Genomic DNA, 17,165 nt, shown 5'->3' with positions numbered 1-17,165 from the left:
TCCCACCGCCAGCAAATGGCTCGCAGCTGAGAATCGCGAGGCCTGCAGACTCGAGAATCCAACCCAACTATATAAATGTAGATTGTTGTGGTGTAACTGTGGTTTGCCTCAGGAAACCTAGTTTAATAAGGTTCAGGAGTCCAAAGTGAGTAAATGTAAGCAACATTTATTTTACAACACTTATATATGTGAGTACCGGTAGAACCTCACCGGGTACTCGCTCCTGAGTACCACACTGGCCGACCTTTTATACAAGTATGGGTAGGCTACCCTGCCCCTAGCGGGGGAGCCCGTGCTCCTCAAGGAGCAGGGGGAAAACAGTCATCCCCACATCGCAAATCCTGGTTATTACACCTAGAAGGAGAAGGGAGGTGAGGGCAACTTTGGGGAAAAGTTTTTTTTTAGAAAATCTTTTATTGAAGCATTTAAAATTTTCACAGTTTAACACATTAACATTTCCTAAAACAGTCGCGTGGGCCGACACATGTATTTATATTTAAATAAAGAACCCCCCAAAAAAAAACACAATGTCCCCAACTGGCTGCGCCCTATTTCCTACCCGCATACTGAGTTCCCTGTCCTTATTTAACACTGCCATGCCTCCTATTTCCTTCCCCCCCCCCCCCCCCCCCCCCCAACTTACTGCTGCCGTTTAATTTTCTTTGAAGAAGTCGATGAACGGCTGCCATCTTTGGACGAACCCCTGAGTTGATCCTTTCAAGGCGAACTTGATATTTCTCCAGGCTGGGATACCCTGCCATATCGCTGACCCACACACCTGACATCGGGGGATTTTTACTTCGAAACACCGGACAATGTATGGACTTTCATCAGGGAAAAAAGACTGGAGGTGAACTAAAAGACACTGAATCCTTGGAGCGATTTGTTGAAAATCACTTTTGTGCTGGTTTGAATAAGTAGTGTTATATGCAATAAGGGGCTGTTTTGATGGCATAAGACTTTGTCTTACTGGGTGCTGGTTGGGGGTGGGGGGGTGGTTTCTGGGGTTATTTTTTCTATGGCTGTTTTTTCACTGTTTTTTCTGATGTTTGTTTATTGCGGATTGTGATGCTTTGAAAATGTTTGTCTAAGTGGGGGGGGAGAGGGGAGAGAACAATGGGGAGACAGACTGATCGGTGCCATGGGTGGGAGCTATCAAGCCAGCTTAGTCAGCTGACTCACGGAAGCACAGTGGGGGGCGCGAGAAGTGTTAAGCTGGAGCTTGATATGGGGGTTTGGATTTCTAGTGCTGTTACCGGGGGGGGGGGGGGGGGGGGGGATGTGTGTGTGCTGCTTTGCTGCCAGGGGAGGAACTGTTACTAGGGGACAAATGGGAGGTCAGGGACGGCGAATGCCTGAGTGGGGACTCAAGGAGGCCGGGGGCGTGAGTTGGAGGCTGGCCTAAAAAGGGTGATGGCTAGTCGGAGGGGGATGGGGGGGTGGAAGCCCCCCAACCAGGCTGATTACATGGAACGTTAGAGGGTTGAATGGGCCAGTCAAGAGGGCTTGCATGTTTGCGCATTTGAGGGGGCTGAAGGCAAAGGTGGCAATGTTACAAGAGACACACCTAAAGGTTATAGACTAGACTAGATAGAGAATGGGGTGGGTCAGCCAAGTATTCCACTCAGGGCTGGACTCAAAGACCAGGGGCGGGTAGCAGTCTTGATCAAAAAACGAGTGGCATTCGAGGCAGGGAGAATCGTGTCAGACAAGGGGGGTAGGTACATAATGGTGAGTGGGAAGCTGGAGGGGGTGCGGGTGGTACTCGTGAACAAATATGCTTCGAATTGGGATGATGTGGAATTTATGAGGCGGGTGTTAGGTAAGATCCCAGACTTAGAGTCACATAACTTGATTATGGGAGGAGATTTTAATAAAGTAATTGATCTGGAATTGGACCGGTCAAAATCCAGGACAGGGAGGATGCAAAGGAATTGAAGGGGGGAGTAACCCATGGAGCTTTGCACGACCAACGGCGATGGAGTTTTCTTTTTTCTCCCATGTCCACAAGGTATACTCTTGCATCAACTTTTTTGTTCTGAGCAGGGCTCTAATACCGGGGGTGGTGGATACCGAGTACTCGGCAATCACAGTGTCCGATCATGCCCCGCATGGGTGGATCTACAGGTTAGTTTGGAGAGAGGACAACGCCCGCTATGGAGGCTGGATGTGGGGTTGTTAGAGGACGAAGCGATCTATGGGCGGGTGAACAAGTCCATCCAGAACTACCTGGAAACAAATGATACGGGGGAGGTCTCTGCAGCAGCAGTTTGGGAAGCTTTGAAGGCAGTGGTCAGAGGGGGATTAATCTCGATACGGGCCCACAGAGAAAAGGTGGAAGGGGCTGAGAGGGATAGGTTAGTTGAGGAGATACTCCAGGTGGACAGGAGATACTTGGAGGACCCAGACACGGGGCTACTGAGTGAACGGCGTAGGTTACAGGCTGTGTTTGGGCTGTTGACTACAGGGAAAGCAGTGGAACAGCTGGGGTAGGCATGGGGGCGATCTATGAGTATGGGGAAAAGGCAAGCGGAATGTTAGCGCACCAGCTCAGAAAAAGGGAGGCGGCCGAGATAGGGAGAGTAAAGAGTAGAGGTGGGAATACGGTCCTGGACCCAGGGGGGGTGAATGAGGTGTTTAAGGACTTTTACAGCAAATTATATGAGTCGGAGCCCCCGGCGGGGGTGGAGGGGATGAGGCAGTTTTTGGGTCAGTTGAGGTTCCCGAGGGTGGATGAGGATCTGGAGGAAGAGTTGGGAACCCCAACTGAAATGAGGAAATAATGAAGGGGCTGGAGGGTATGCACTCAGGCAAGGCCCCGGGCTGGATGGCTACCCGGTGGAATTCTATAAGAAGTTTTCAGAGATATTGAGCCCACTGCTGGTGAAGACATTTAACGAAGCAAGAGAGAAGGGAGTCCTCCTTCCAACAATGTCGTAGGCCTCGATTTAATTGATCCTGAAATGGGAGAAGGATCCGGAGCTTTTTTGAGGTATAAATTGAACATGGGGAAAAGCGAGATGTTCGCGATCCAGGCAAGAGGGCAGGAGAAGAGACTGGGGGGGGCTGCCGTTTAGAATGGTAGGAAGGAGCCTTTGGTATCTGGGAATCCAGGTGGCCCGGAAATTGGAGGCACTGCACAGGTTAAACCTATCCCGGCTCGTAGAACAAATGAAAGAGGACTTTAAGAGATGGGACATGCTCCCGCTATCACTGGCAGGGAGGGTACAGACTGTGAAAATGACGGCTATCCCCAGAATTCTGCTTGTCTTTCAGTGCCTCCCCATCTTCATCCCAAAGGCCTTTTTCAAGCGGGTAAATAAGATTATTTCGGGCTTTGTGTTGGCGGGTAAAACCCCGCGAGTGAAGAAAGTGTTGCTGGAGCGCAGTCAGGGGGAGGGTGGGTTGGCGCCGCCGAACTTCTGCAATTACTGCTGGGTATGGGTACAACTAGCGGATGGAAGCGGCGTCATGTAAAGACACAAGTTTGGGAGCACTGATATCAGCACATCTTCCGTTCTTGCCGGCCCGATACTCCACAAGTCCGGTGGTGGTGGCAGCTCTGAGAATCTGGGGGCAGTGGAGGAGATATAAGAGAGCGGAGGGAGCATCGGTTTGGAACCTGATTCATAATAATTATTGGTTTGTACCGGGTAGGCTGGATGGTGGGTTCCGGAGATGGCAAAGGACAGGAATTAGGAGGATGGGGAATCTATTTATAGACGGGAGCTTCCCCAGTTTGAAAGCCTTGGAGGATAAATTTAAATTGCCAGAAGAGAATGGGTTTAGGTATTTCCAGGTAGGAGACTTCTTGAGAAGGCAGGTTCCGTCTTCCCGCTGCTGCAGCCACAGGGGATACAGGACAGAGTAGTCTCCAGTACCTGGGTGGGAGAGGGGAAGGTAGCAGATATTTACCAGGAACTTTTGGATGTGGAGGAAACTCCGGTGGAGGAGCTTAAGGCCAAGTGGGAGGACGAGCTAGTAGGAGAGGTGGGTCTGTGGGCGGATGCCCAAAGCAGGGTTAATACATCCTCATCATGTGCCAGGCTTAGCCTGATACAATTCAAGGTAGTCCACCGGGCACACATGACAGTGGCTAGGATGAGCAAGTTTTTTGGGGTAGAGGACAGGTGTGCGAGGTGCACGGGAAGTCCAGCAAATCATGTCCACATGTTTTGGGCATGCCTGGGGCTTAGAGGGTTTTGGCAGGGTTTCGCTAAGGCAATGTCCACGGTACTCAAAACACGGGTGGTGCCGAGTCCGGAGGTGGCGATCGTTGGAGTGTCGGAAGAGCCAGGAGGGCAGAGGGCCGGACTGTTGTTTTATTGTTGGGGTGTAAGAAGATTGTGATGGGGGTGGAAATGTTTATTGTACCAAGTTTATGTCGCTGTTATTGTTATTATTATAAAAACTTGCAAATACCCTAATAAAAATATTTCATCCATCCATCTAACTCCTCACTGAGCCCCTCCTGCCCCTGAATCAAAGACCCCCAGGCCAGGCATCTGACAACCCAGGTTCATAGCTCGAACCTACATGTTCTAGCAGCCTGCGCCATAGTCCTCAATATCTGATTGAAAGCCAAGTCTGCCAATCAGGATACTCTTGGGCAAGAGATATGGGCCAAAGGCAGGTATATGGGGCGCGATTCTCCCAGAGGGGGAGAAATCGTAAGGCTGGGAATCAAATCCGGGCGGGTTTGACGCCAGCCCCCCCCTCCCCGACCGGGAACCGATTCTGGTCCCCGGTCGGGGCTAGCATGCCGCCGCCGTAAACTCCGGCATCGCGGGCTTAACGAATTTCGTTAAGCCCGCTTGCCAGAGTTTGCGCCAGCTGACGCGTCATATGACGTCAGCCGCGCATGCGCGAATTGGGAGGGCCCCCCAGACAAAATTCACGCCCCCCTCGCACCCCCTGCGATTCCCCCCCCCCCCCCCCCCCGCTCGGAAGAATCGCCGCTCACCGTTTTTCACGGCGAATGCGATTCTCCGACCCGGATGGGCCGAGCGGCCTGCCGTTCGCGGCCATTTAACGATGGCGGCAAACACACCTGGTTGCTGCCGACGTGAAACGGGAATGAGAAGCCCGTTTGGGACTTGTAGGTGGCCTAGAAAGGAAAGAGCACCATGACTGTGCTCGGGAGGGGACAGGCCCGCGATCGGTGCCCACCGATCGTCGGGTCGGCGTCCAAATCGGACGCACTATTTCCCCTCCGCCGCCCCGCAAGATCAAGCCGCCGCGTCTTGCGGGGCAGCTGAGGGGAAAGACAGCCACCGCGCATACGCGGGTTCGTGCCGTCGGTGTCATGACATCAGCCGCGCATGCGCGGGTTGGAGCCGGCCAACCTACGCATGTGCGGTTGATGTCATTAGGCACGCCGGCCGTGTCATTCTCGGCGCGACGCCCCCCTGTCCGAGATTTACGGAGCGCCGCTCCTAGCCCCGCCAAGAGGGGAGAATAGGGGGTGAGGAGCAGCCTCCAAGGCCGTCGTGAAACTCGGCCGAGTTCACGACGGCCCTCCCGATTTTTCCCGGGAGTGGAGAATTCCGCCCCATGACCTCTCTCTTTGTGACAAATAGAAATATGACATAATGGATCAAGGGCAAAGAGAGGTTATATCAGAAGATTCACTGTCTAAACTGGAGTAGGCATGGAGGGCCCCAGGCATTGGCAGTATCATTCAACAACCTCCAACCCTTCCTAAACTTTAGCTCACCCAATACTCTACTATCATCGTCAAATCTGAAGCAAGCACTGCAGCTCTACCAGCCATGTCATTACTGACCTACATATTGGCTCCTAGTCCCCCAACTCCTCCACTATAAATTATCCTGCTGTTTAAATCCTTTCATGGCCTTGTAACTCCATATCTCTAGCACTACAATTCTCACTGTAAACTTCTCCCTCCGTTCATCTAACTCTGGGCTTTTTTTTCTTTATTCTTTCATGGGATCTGGGCATACCTGAGAACACCAGCATTGGCTGTCCACCCATCCTCATTGACCTTGAACGGAGTGGCCTACTCGGCCATTTCAGAGAGTGGTTGAGAGTCAACCACAACCAAGGTACATTTGGGGGCAGCAGGGTAGCATGGTGGTTAGCATAAATGCTTCACAGCTCCAGGGTCCCAGGTTCGATTCCCGGCTGGGTCACTGTCTGTGTGGAGTCTGCACGTCCTCCCCCTGTGTGCGTGGGTTTCCTCCGGGTGCTCCGGTTTCCTCCCACAGTCCAAAGATGTGCAGGTTAGGTGGATTGGCCATGATAAATTGCCCGTAGTGTCCTAATAAAAGTAAGGTTAAGGGGGGGGGGGGTTGTTGGGTTACGGGTATAGTGTGGATACATGGGTTTGAGTAGGGTGATCATGGCTCGGCACAACATTGAGGGCCGAAGGGCCTGTTCTGTGCTGTACTGTTCTATGTTCTATGTTCTATGTTCTAACTCCATGGATATGGAGTGATATGTAGGCCAGACCCGGTAAGGATGGCAGATTTCCTTCCCTAAAGGGATATTAATGAACCAAATGGGTTTTTATGACAATCAATGATAGTTTCATGGTCAACACTAGGGAGACTAGTTTTCAATTCCGGATTTATTCGCTGAATTCAAAGTGCGCCATTGAACCCATGTCCACAGAGTGTTAGCTGGGTCTTCTGGGTTACTGGATTAATTTATTTTCAGTTCTTCCATTGGGGCTGGTTTAGCTCACTCAGCTAAATCGCTGGCATTTAAAGCAGACCAAGCAGGCCAGCAGCACGGTTCGATTCCCGTACCAGGCACCGGAATGTGGCAACTAGGGGCTTTTCACAGTAACTTCATTGAAGCCTACTCGTGACAATAAGCAATTTTCATTTTTCATTTTCCATTTCATTTCATTTCATTTTCCCCTCACCATTGCCTCCCCTCCCCCCATCCCATCCGACTTGGGCCATCCGTTTCCTATTTTTAGTAGGTCAAAAACGAGTCCATAAGTTGGTCAAAATAAACTTACATTTACGGAAGAGAAAATGCTGGAAAATCTCAGCTGGTCTGGCAGCATCTGTAGGGAGAGAAAAGAGCTAACGTTTCGAGTCCGATGGCTCTTTGTCAAAGCTTGTCCAGCTTTGACAAAGAGTCATCGGACTCAAAATGTTAGCTCTTTTCTCTCCCTACAGATGCTGCCAGACCTGCTGCGATTTTCCAGCATTTTCTCTTTCGTTTCAGATTCCAGCATCCGCAGTAATTTGCTTTTAAACTTATATTTACAATATACATCAGATCCAGGTCTGCTCTGTCGGTTCCATACCTGGGCAACTTTATACAGACCTCCACCATGAATGTCCTTGGGCTCTCTGCCCCCTTAGCTCGTATCCGGTGGGACTGACGGGGAGACTGATTGCTCCAACGCCGTACGTCTCGTGCGGGTTATAACACTGTTCCAAGCTGTCCTTTGACACACTCTTTACCTGTTCTGACATTAACACATTCTGATTTCTTAATATGTCACTATCAGAACCCTTCTCAATCATTACCACCACCATTTACATTCTCTTTGTCTTTTTGTCCACTATATCTTTGGTAATCTCCACCTATCGCTGCCTCTCTATCCAACCCCACATCTCCATGCTCCGCACCCTCTCCCCCTCAACGTTATAAATCTCAATGTATTTACAGTTCGCTCTAGCTTTGAGAACCAGTCATCCGGACTGGAAACATTAGCTCCGTTCCCTCTGCACAGATGCTGGCTAACCTGCTCAGATTGTCCAGCATTTACTGTTTTTTGCTCTGGAGGTCCTGTCCAGTGACATTACCACCATGCCATCTCCCCACTTTTCTGCATCCATGCTTTCTTCACCACACCAATTGTGCCTTCAACCATCTGAGCCGCACACTCTGGCATTCCCTCTCTAGTTCATTTCAGATCCCTCCCCTTATCTGTGACTTTCCTCTAAACTGACCTCTTTGATCAAGCATGTTGCTATTGCTCCAAACGGCTCCTTCATATATTTCTGATTACGCCTCTGGAGCTACATAAATGTTAGTTGTTGTTATAAAATTACAGCATATGTGACACCAGATTGTTGAACTGAATCACATGGAAAAGATTTTTGGATATGGATGGAGCAAAAAAGGATTATGCGGCAATTCATTAATAGTACTTAGTACTCGTAATGTGAGCTCATCTGCAATTAAATCTCTGAAGGAAATAGTTTATTATTTAGCTCATTTTACTCATTACAGTGCCGAAAACAAATTTACCTTGACGGTGATATTGTTCATACTTCCTTGTATGTGGAGCAGTATTCCTTCTGATGCATGTGTTCTGAACTGTATTTCAATGCTGCAGGTATCTTTGTCTCCTTTCCGATTTTGATTTCTCTTGATGTGGTTCCTCAATAGTTGTCCCCGTTTGTAACTTTCTTTAATGAAATAATCAAGATGAAATTGTCCATTCAGGCTGACTGCTGTATCTGGAGAAATATCTGCGTTTGAGGACATAGAGTAATATTCATCACAATGACCATATAACCATAGGTCCAATCACCCCAACACAAATCACATTCTCTCAACCATACATATGACAGCACATTGCCTTGACCCTCAGGTCACCTTCTCTAGTTCTCCTTCCGTTCGGGATTTACTTTTCCAAGTGACTGCCTCATTTCCTTTTGCTCTGACATTTGATCCTTTACCCCCAGCATTGTATAAACTGGCCTCCTGGTTCCAAGTCTTACCCATGCAGTCTCTCGCCCCTATTGCCCATAAACTGTCCACATTTCTACCAATGATCTACAGATAACTGGCCATTCGATCCATCATTTTTCAATATAAAATAATAGCAAAATATTTTCCCCTTTCTTATTAACTTGCTCTGAATTCCAGGTTTGTAATCAGACATACAATAATTTTATAAGTTGATCATTTTAATATTAGGAAATAAGCTGAAGAATTTTAAGAACAGAGAAATGCAAAAGTCCCACCCTTTTCTTTTCCAGCTCATCTGCGACCGCAGCCCTCGTTCATGCCTTTGACTCTCCCAGACTTGCCTATTCCAGTGGTTTGAAGTTGGTCTCTCATCTTTTATCTTCTGTACAGCTCATCTGAAGCTCCACTGTCTGAGTCATGAGTTGCATAAAGTCCCAGTCACCCATTACCCCCACTCTTGCTGGTCTGCATTGATCATAATGGGAGCAGGAGTAGGCCATTCAGCCCATTGGGCCTGCTCCTCCAGTCAATATGATGCTGATCTGATTGTGGCCTTAACTCCACTTTACTGCCTGTCCCTCGACTCCCTTTACTGCCTGCCTCATAACCCTCGACTCCCTTGTTGATCAAAAATCTGTCTAATTCAGTCTTGAATATCTGCAATGACCGAGCCTCCACAGCTCTCTGTGGAAGGGAATCCCAAAGATTAATGATCTTCTAAGTAATGAACTTCCTCCTCTTCTCTGTCTTAAATGGGAGAGCCCTTATTTTGAAACTGTACCCTCTAGTTCAAGATTCCTTGACAAGGGGACGTATCCTTTCAGCATCGATCCTGTCCAGCCCCTCAGAATCTTACATGTTTCAATAAGATCACCTCTTATTTTTCTAAATTCCAATGAATATATGCCCAAACTTCTCAACTTTTTCCATAGAATCCCTGCAGAAGGAGGTAATTTGTCCCATCGAGTGTGCGCCAACTGTCCGAAAGAGCACCATACCTAGGCCCAATCCAACGACCTATCCCTGTAACCCCACTTAACCTGCACATCTTTGGACACTAAAGGTTATTTTTCTTTTTTATTTAGAGCACCCAATGATTTTTTTTTCCAAATAAGGGGCAAGTTAGTGTGGCCAATCCATCTAGCCTGCACATCTGTGGGTTGTAGGGGCGAAATCCATGCAGACACGGGGAGAATGTGCAAACTCAACACGGACAGTGACCCAGGGCTGGGATTGAACCCGGGTCCTCAGCGCCGTAGGCAGCAATGCTAACCTCTGCACCAGCCTGCCACCCCATTAAAGGGTAAATTAGCATGGCCAATCCACCTAACATTTTCCCATAATCCTTTCATCCCCGGAATCAGCCCAGTGAACCTTCTCTGAATTGCCTCCAGTGCAATAATATCCTTCCTTCAGTACGGAGAGCAAAAACAGTAGCGCAAGCAGTTGGGAGAGAGATCACCTGAGTGAGACACAGCTAGAGCGAGTATATTTGGGAATTTGGAACAAAGTGGGAATTGAACTGAAAGTGGTTTTCCCCTGCTGCAGGAGTAGACACTACAAGGGAGCAAGCTGATTAGTTGGCAGTGGGCAAGTTATTTTTCTCAAACTTAAAGCTGAGGAAAGGTAAGAGTCCTAGCTTTTAAAAAAATAACAAATAATTTTCTACTTGGAATAAATATAATGTATGAGTCTTTTAACTACAAGTATGAGTGAGCAGTTCAGCCCCGTGGTTTGCACAGAAATTCTTAGACACTCCTTGCATTCTGGATGACCACATTTGCAGGAAGGTTTGACCAGCTTGAGAGCTGGATTTCAGAACCTGAATATCGGCTCGAGGCACTGGGATGTACCACTAGGGAGGCTGAGAGGTTGGTAGATAGCACAGTTTTAGATGTGGTCATCCCACAGAGAGGGAAGGGGTAATCACCAGTCAGAGGAAGAGGAGCAAGCAGGTAGTCAAGAAAGCCCCACAGTGTATCTCAATCAAGAACCATTTTCTGTGTTGGAAATGGTGAGAGTGACAGTTCCTGTGGCGAGTGCGGCCAGGGCCAAGTTCACAGCACTGTGGGTGGTTCAGCTAATAATAATAATCTTTATTAGTGTCACAAGTAGGCTTACATTAACAATGCAATGAAGTTACTGTGAAAATCCCCGAATCGCCGCACTCCGGCACCTGTTCAGGTTCACTGAGGGAGAATTCAGAATGTCCAATTCACCTAACAAGCACGTCCTTCGGGACTTGTGGGAAGAAAGCGGAGCACCCAGAGGAAACCCACGCAGACACGGGGAGAGCGTGCAGATTCCGCACAATAGTGGTTGGAAACTCAACAGTGAGGGTTTCAGACGTGACTCCAGGGATGGTGTCCTCCATGGTGCCAAGGATGTGATTGAACGGCTGCAGTGCATTCTGAAAGGGGTGGATAAACAGTCAGAGGTCATGGTTCACATTGGTACCAACAACATTGGTAGAAAGATGCATGAAGTCCTGCAGCAAGGATCTAGGGAGATAGGTAGTAGATTGTAAAGCAGGACTTTAGAGGTTGTAATCACTGGATGGTTCAGCTAATAATAATAATCTTTATTAGTGTCACAAGTAGGCTTGCATTAACACTGCAATTAAGTTACTGGTGCCACGTGCTGGTAAGTATAGGAATAGGAAGATACGGCAAATGAATGTGTGGCTGAAGAGATGGTGCAGGAGAGCCAATTTTAGTCTCCTGGATCACTGGGTCTGTTTCTGGGGAGGGTGGGACCTATACAAGTTAGATGGGTTGTACCTAAACTGGAATGGGACCAACATCCTGGCAGGTTGGTTGGCTAACGCTGGAGGAGTATTTTAAACTAATTTGGCAGGGGTGGGTTACGGAACTAGAGGAACAGCAAAGGGCGATGAACAGCCAAATAATTTTTTTAAGTCTTCTGGAAAGCAGAGCAAAGATAGACATGTTAAGGCACAAGGGAACGTGGGAAAGTTGGATGGCATTTATTTTAATGCAAGGAGTGCTACAGGTAAAGCAGATGAACTAAGGTTGTTGATTAACACATGGCAATATGGTAATATTGCTATCACAGAGAAATGGTTGAGGTACAGAATCTTCAGGTGAGAGACGGGGCTGTAAAATAATAATAATAATCCCTTATTGTCACAAGTAGGCTTCAATGAAGTTACTGTGAAAAGAGGTGATATATTGATCCAGGAGTCAATTACTTCAGGGAGGAGGAATGAATTCTCAACAGGCTCCTCAATTTATACCATATGGGTGGAAGTTAAAAACCAAACGGGGGCTATCACTTTGCTGGGAGTGTACTATATGCCCTCAGACAGTCAGGGAGAGATACAAGAGCAGATTTGTAGGCGAATCTCACAGAGGTCTAAAAACAGTAGTGTAATAATAGTAGGGATTTCAGTGGGCAGAGGGGGAAGAATTCTTAAAGTTCAACCAGGAGTTTTTTGAGTCAGCATGTGGAAAGGACTAGAAGAGAGGCGGCGGTACTTGACCTAATTTTAGGGATTGTAACCGGGCACGTGGTAGAAGTGTCAGTGGGGAGACATTTTGGTGATAGTGGGTGAGATCTCCCAGGTGTTCATGCCAGCGGGATCTCCGGTCCTGCCGACGGCGCATCCCTACTATGGGGGCACTTAGGCGGGGGGGACATTTAACTTCAGATCTGATTGGGGCGCCATCTTTAAAGATCTCTGTGGAGCTGGCTTTGCTGGCTCTATCAGCCCCCGCCAGACCGACAGTATAAACCACGCCCCCTCGATTTTTTTTGTCAGTGGCTCAAGATCTGGTCTGAAAATTCGGCAGTGTATATTAAGAGATATACGCCAGTTTTCAATCAGAGCCTAACACTCCCACATTTTGGAAAATTTCACACAACACGTCTTCCTCACAAATTGCTTTCCTACCTATCTTAGTACATCAGAAAATTTTCCTACATTATATTCGCTCTCTACATCCAAGTCGTTAATCATAGAATCCCTACAGTGCATAAGGAGGCCATTCACCCCATCAAGTCTGCACCGGCCCCCTGAAAGAGCACCCTACCAAGGCCCGAAACCCCACCCTATCCCCGTAACCCCACCTAACCTTTAGACACTAAGGGGCAATTTAGCACAGCCAATCCACCTATCCTGCACATCTTTGGACTGTGGGAGGAAACTCCGGGAGCACCTGGTGGAAACCCAGGCAGACATGGGAAGAAAGTGTAAATTCCACACAGACACTCATCCGGGGCAGGAACTGAACCTGGGTCCCTGGCGCTGTGAAACAGCAGTGCTAACAACTGTGCCACAATACCACCCTATGTAGATCATTAATAGTTGAGAACACAGAACTGATCCTATCCTTTTGGACTCCACTAGTTACAATTTACCAAGCTGAAAGTGACCCATTATCCTGCCTCTCTGTTTCCTGTTAGTTCGCTAATGCTTTATCCATGTAATAACTTAGCGCAAGCAAGCTTTCATGTTGTGCAGTAACCTTTTATGTGGCACTTTATAAAATGTCTTTTAGAAATTCAAATACACTACACTGGTTCCCATTTATTCATTCTGCTCGATACATCATTAAAGAATTCTAATAAATTTATCAAACATTATTTTCCTATTGTACAACCATGTTGACTCTGCGTGAATGTATTATGATATTCTAAACGTCCTGTCATTATTTCCTTAATAATGACACCCAGCATTCCGAATTTGCTTTGAATGCTGTGATCATTCAAAGAGCCCTTAATTCTGTCTTTTTAGCATGTTTCCCGACTCTGACCTTATTTGCTTTTGCCCTCTTACGTTTGTACTCTGTCCCTTCCTGACACACTCTGATTATTATTACTCATATCCTTATCCTGCACTATTGCCTTAACTAACTTTCCAAATCTCCCCTCACATGAACCCTGCCCATTTAAAAACCTCTCCATGGCCCTGGTTCTCCAACACTAGTCCAAATGCATTTCAGGTGAAAACTTTCCCAAAGGTACAGCTCTTTCCCCAGTACTTCAAAACACATTTCTCCCGCACGAACCTTTCAGCACTCAACTCTCTGATCTTGCTTGTCTTATTGGCTCTCAGCTCAGCGATACATGAAATTTAAAACTTTCATCCTCATTTTCAAATCCCTTCATGGTCTCACCCCCGCCCTATCTCTGTAACTTCCTCCAGCCCTAAACAGCCAAAAATCCACCATCCTCTAAATCTTGTTTCTTACACATCTTGTTCCCCTTTTGGTAGCTACGCCTTCAAGTGTTTCGGCCCTGTTCCCCTTTTGGTAGCTACGCCTTTGAATGTTTCAGCCCAAAGCTCTTGAATCCCCTCTTAAACCTCTGTACCCCTCTGCCCTTTGAAATGTATTTTGTTCACCTGTTCCAATATATTCTTATGTGGCTCAATGTCAAATGTCTGATAATGGTCCTGTGAAGCAGCTGGGGACATGGCACTTTGTTAAAGGCACTATACAAATGCAAGTTGTTGTTGCGAGCACCAAGGGATAACTCCTTCGGCCAACCAGGCAGCCAGATGTGGCAGTGGAAACCAGTCAGAAAGAATGGAAGTCCTGAATTCTTTGTTGTGGTAAATTTACATCACTCACAGGTCACCATCAGAAATAGATACACCAGGATTTGTTTTTGGGTGATTACTGAATTAACTGAGTTCACGGAGGTTGACATTAAAGGATTACATTACCCCAAGTTAGAGGGCCAAAATCAGGCAGGGCTTCTGGTCATGATTGGTATCCAGCAACTCAAGCTGGATATGATCTTATGTGGTCATTAATTTAGGCCGTGTATGGAGCTTGCAGGTACTGAGGAACAAAGGTCAGCCATTCAGCCCTTCAACCTGCTTCCCCATACTATTAAACAATGGCTGATTTGTACCTCAACTCCAATTACTTGCCCTTTTTCCATATTCCTTCTCCTTATCTCACAAAACTCTTATCAATTCCAGTCTTTAAAATTCCAATTGACCCGGTAACCATAGCCATTTCTTCCCAGCTCTTTAACTTTGGTTTACATGCTACGTGTAATGCCATTTCTAGACCCAACCAAGGGCGCACCAAGAGTTGAGAATAATTATGCAAGTAAGGTTAAACTGTGCAATGAAGATTCAGACATGTATTAAGAGTAATGCTAAGCAAATTAATACTGATTTATACACTTGCAGATGAAAAATGGACATTTGGGGCGGGATTGTCCGGAATCCCCGTGATGGCCCGACACCGGCGTAAAAAGCGACGAGAACCACTCCAACGTTGGGCCGACTGGAAGTTGCGGAATCCTCCGCACTTCCGGGGGCTAGGCCGGCGCCGGAGGGATTGGCACCGTGCCAACCGGCGGCGAAGGCCCGGCGCGAGTTAGCGCATGCGCAGAGCTGTCGGCGTGGTTCCGCGCATGCGCAGACCGGCCGGCATTTTCTAGCGCATGTGCAGGGGGGTGTGTGCTCTGCACCGGCCATGGCGCAGCCCTACAGAGGTCAGCGCGGAAGAAAGGAGTGCCCCCACGGTACAGGCCTGTCCGCAGATTGGTGGGCCTTGATCGTGGGCCAGGCCACCATGGGGCCTGATCCCCCCGCACGCCCCCAAGGATCGCACCAGCCGGCCTACCAGCCAGGTCCCGCCGTGTGGGACCATGTCCAATCCACACCGGCGGGACTGGCCAGAAACCAATGGCCGCTCGGCCCAGAGAATTGCCGGCGTGGACCGCTGCCAACGGCCCCCGACTGGCGCGGCGTGATCCCTGCCCCCGCCCGAAAACTGGCACAGGAGAATACGGCAGCCAGCGTCGGAGCGGCGGGTTGGGATTCATGCCGCCCCCCCCCCCCCCCCCCCCCCCCCGGGATTCTCCAACCCGGCGGGAGGTGGTGGGGGGGGGAGGGGTCAGAGAATCCTGCCCTTGGGTCTCTCCCCTGTGAGCCTTTTAGAGACAGCCTTGTCCTTTTGAAGCTGGGTTGCCAAGCTGCACACAACATTCCAAAATGGCCTCAGGAATTTCTTTTGAGAGTTTAGGATAATTTTGCTTCATCTTGTCGTCAACATATATCCAATACTTGGCTAGTCTTTCTGAACTGAATGCAGCATCATATAGAGGGAAAATATCAGTGGTCAATCAATGATCACACCCAAATCTCTTTCCTGTTTAACTGCTGTCAACAGACAATGCTTTGTACGTTCTGTTCTCATGTTCATTAACTCACATTTCTATCCTTACAAGTCAATTTGCCATTTTTCAGTCCATTCGCTTAATTGGTCCAAATCGCTCTAGATGTTCTCATTCCACTTGTTAAGCTAGCCACATTACTACTAGGTGGATAAGTCATTATCTGAAGGATAGGAAGCAATTAAGGAAATGATGTTGGGCTAGCGAGATGTAAAGAGTTGAGTACTGCAGGGATTGATGCCTGTTGTTTCTGGCCTATGTAAATAATTTGCACACAGAAATGAAGGGGGCTCCTGAATGAAGGCAAGGTGTTCCCACCAACGGGAAAACCAGAGTTTTCTGGCACTGGAGTGAACCTGATGTGCCATCCACTTTGAAATTCTTTTTACCGTGATCCCATGGCACATAGTCAATTTTTAAAAGAAGATTGGGGTTTTCGTTGGAGTCAAGGGGGCGGTTTAGGCTGAGCTGGAGGGGCTCAGGTCAGGGGTCTTACTTGGGATAAGATTGCTTGGTTGGTCTTCCCACCTGTAGCCTTTAAACTGCCTGTCAGCATGCCAAATTCAAAGATCATAGAATTTTTTTGATCGTAGCATTTACAGTGCAGAAGGAGGTCATTCGGCCCATCGAATCTGCACCGGCTCTTGGAAAGAGCACCCTACTGAAGCCCACACCTCCACCCTATCCCCGTAACCCAGTAACCCCACCTCACTTTTTGGACACTAAGGGCAATTAACCTGCACGTCTTTGGATTGTGGGAGGAAACCAGAGCACCTGGAGGAAACCAACGCAGACATGGAGAGAACGTGCAGACGCCGCTCAGACAGTGACCCAAGCCGGGAATCGAACCTGGGACCCTGGAGCTGTGTAGCAACTGTGCCAACCACTGCCGCTACCTGTGCATGAAGGTAAATGTATTCCCTTTAATGAAGTAGAAACCTTTGAAATATTTTTTCAGTCAGTTTCATTGCCCTTTAAAGTATTGAAGCCTCTCTGCAAGTTTAGAAGCCGAAAAACTTTGAACTGCCTTGTTTACACTCAATATCATGGGCCATTATTTAATTGACAGGTCCAGGCGGTTTCAAAGGGAGGATTACTGTTCCTTATTTATTTATTATTTAAAAATCCATTTAAGGGACAACTTAGCATGGCCAATCCACCTACCCTGCATATCTTTGGGTTGTGGGGGTGAGACCCACACAGACACAGGGAGAATGTACAGGCTGTACGTGGATGGTGACCCAGGGCCGGGATTGAACCCAGATCCTTGGCGCTGTGAGGCAGCAGTGCTAACCGTTAGGGCACCCCATACTGCCCTAACTGTT

At 48.1% G+C, this 17,165-nt stretch overlaps 1 protein-coding gene across 1 annotated transcript in view; it reads right to left on the bottom strand.

The window, feature by feature from the left end:
• LOC119977660 (protocadherin Fat 4-like) overlaps positions 1 to 17,165 on the bottom strand; it is a 221,533-nt gene that overhangs the window by 38,688 nt on the left and 165,680 nt on the right. Inside the window, exon 14 of the mRNA XM_038818825.1 lies at positions 8,236 to 8,459. Coding sequence (XP_038674753.1) covers positions 8,236 to 8,459 — 224 coding nt within the window. The remainder of the gene's footprint in view (positions 1 to 8,235; positions 8,460 to 17,165) is intronic.

This window comes from Scyliorhinus canicula, chromosome 14, assembly GCF_902713615.1.
Source record: "Scyliorhinus canicula chromosome 14, sScyCan1.1, whole genome shotgun sequence".
Classification (NCBI taxonomy): Eukaryota; Metazoa; Chordata; class Chondrichthyes; order Carcharhiniformes; family Scyliorhinidae; genus Scyliorhinus; species Scyliorhinus canicula.
The sequence above is the reverse complement of the archived record's forward strand: the minus strand, read 5'-3'. Positions and strand labels throughout refer to the sequence as shown.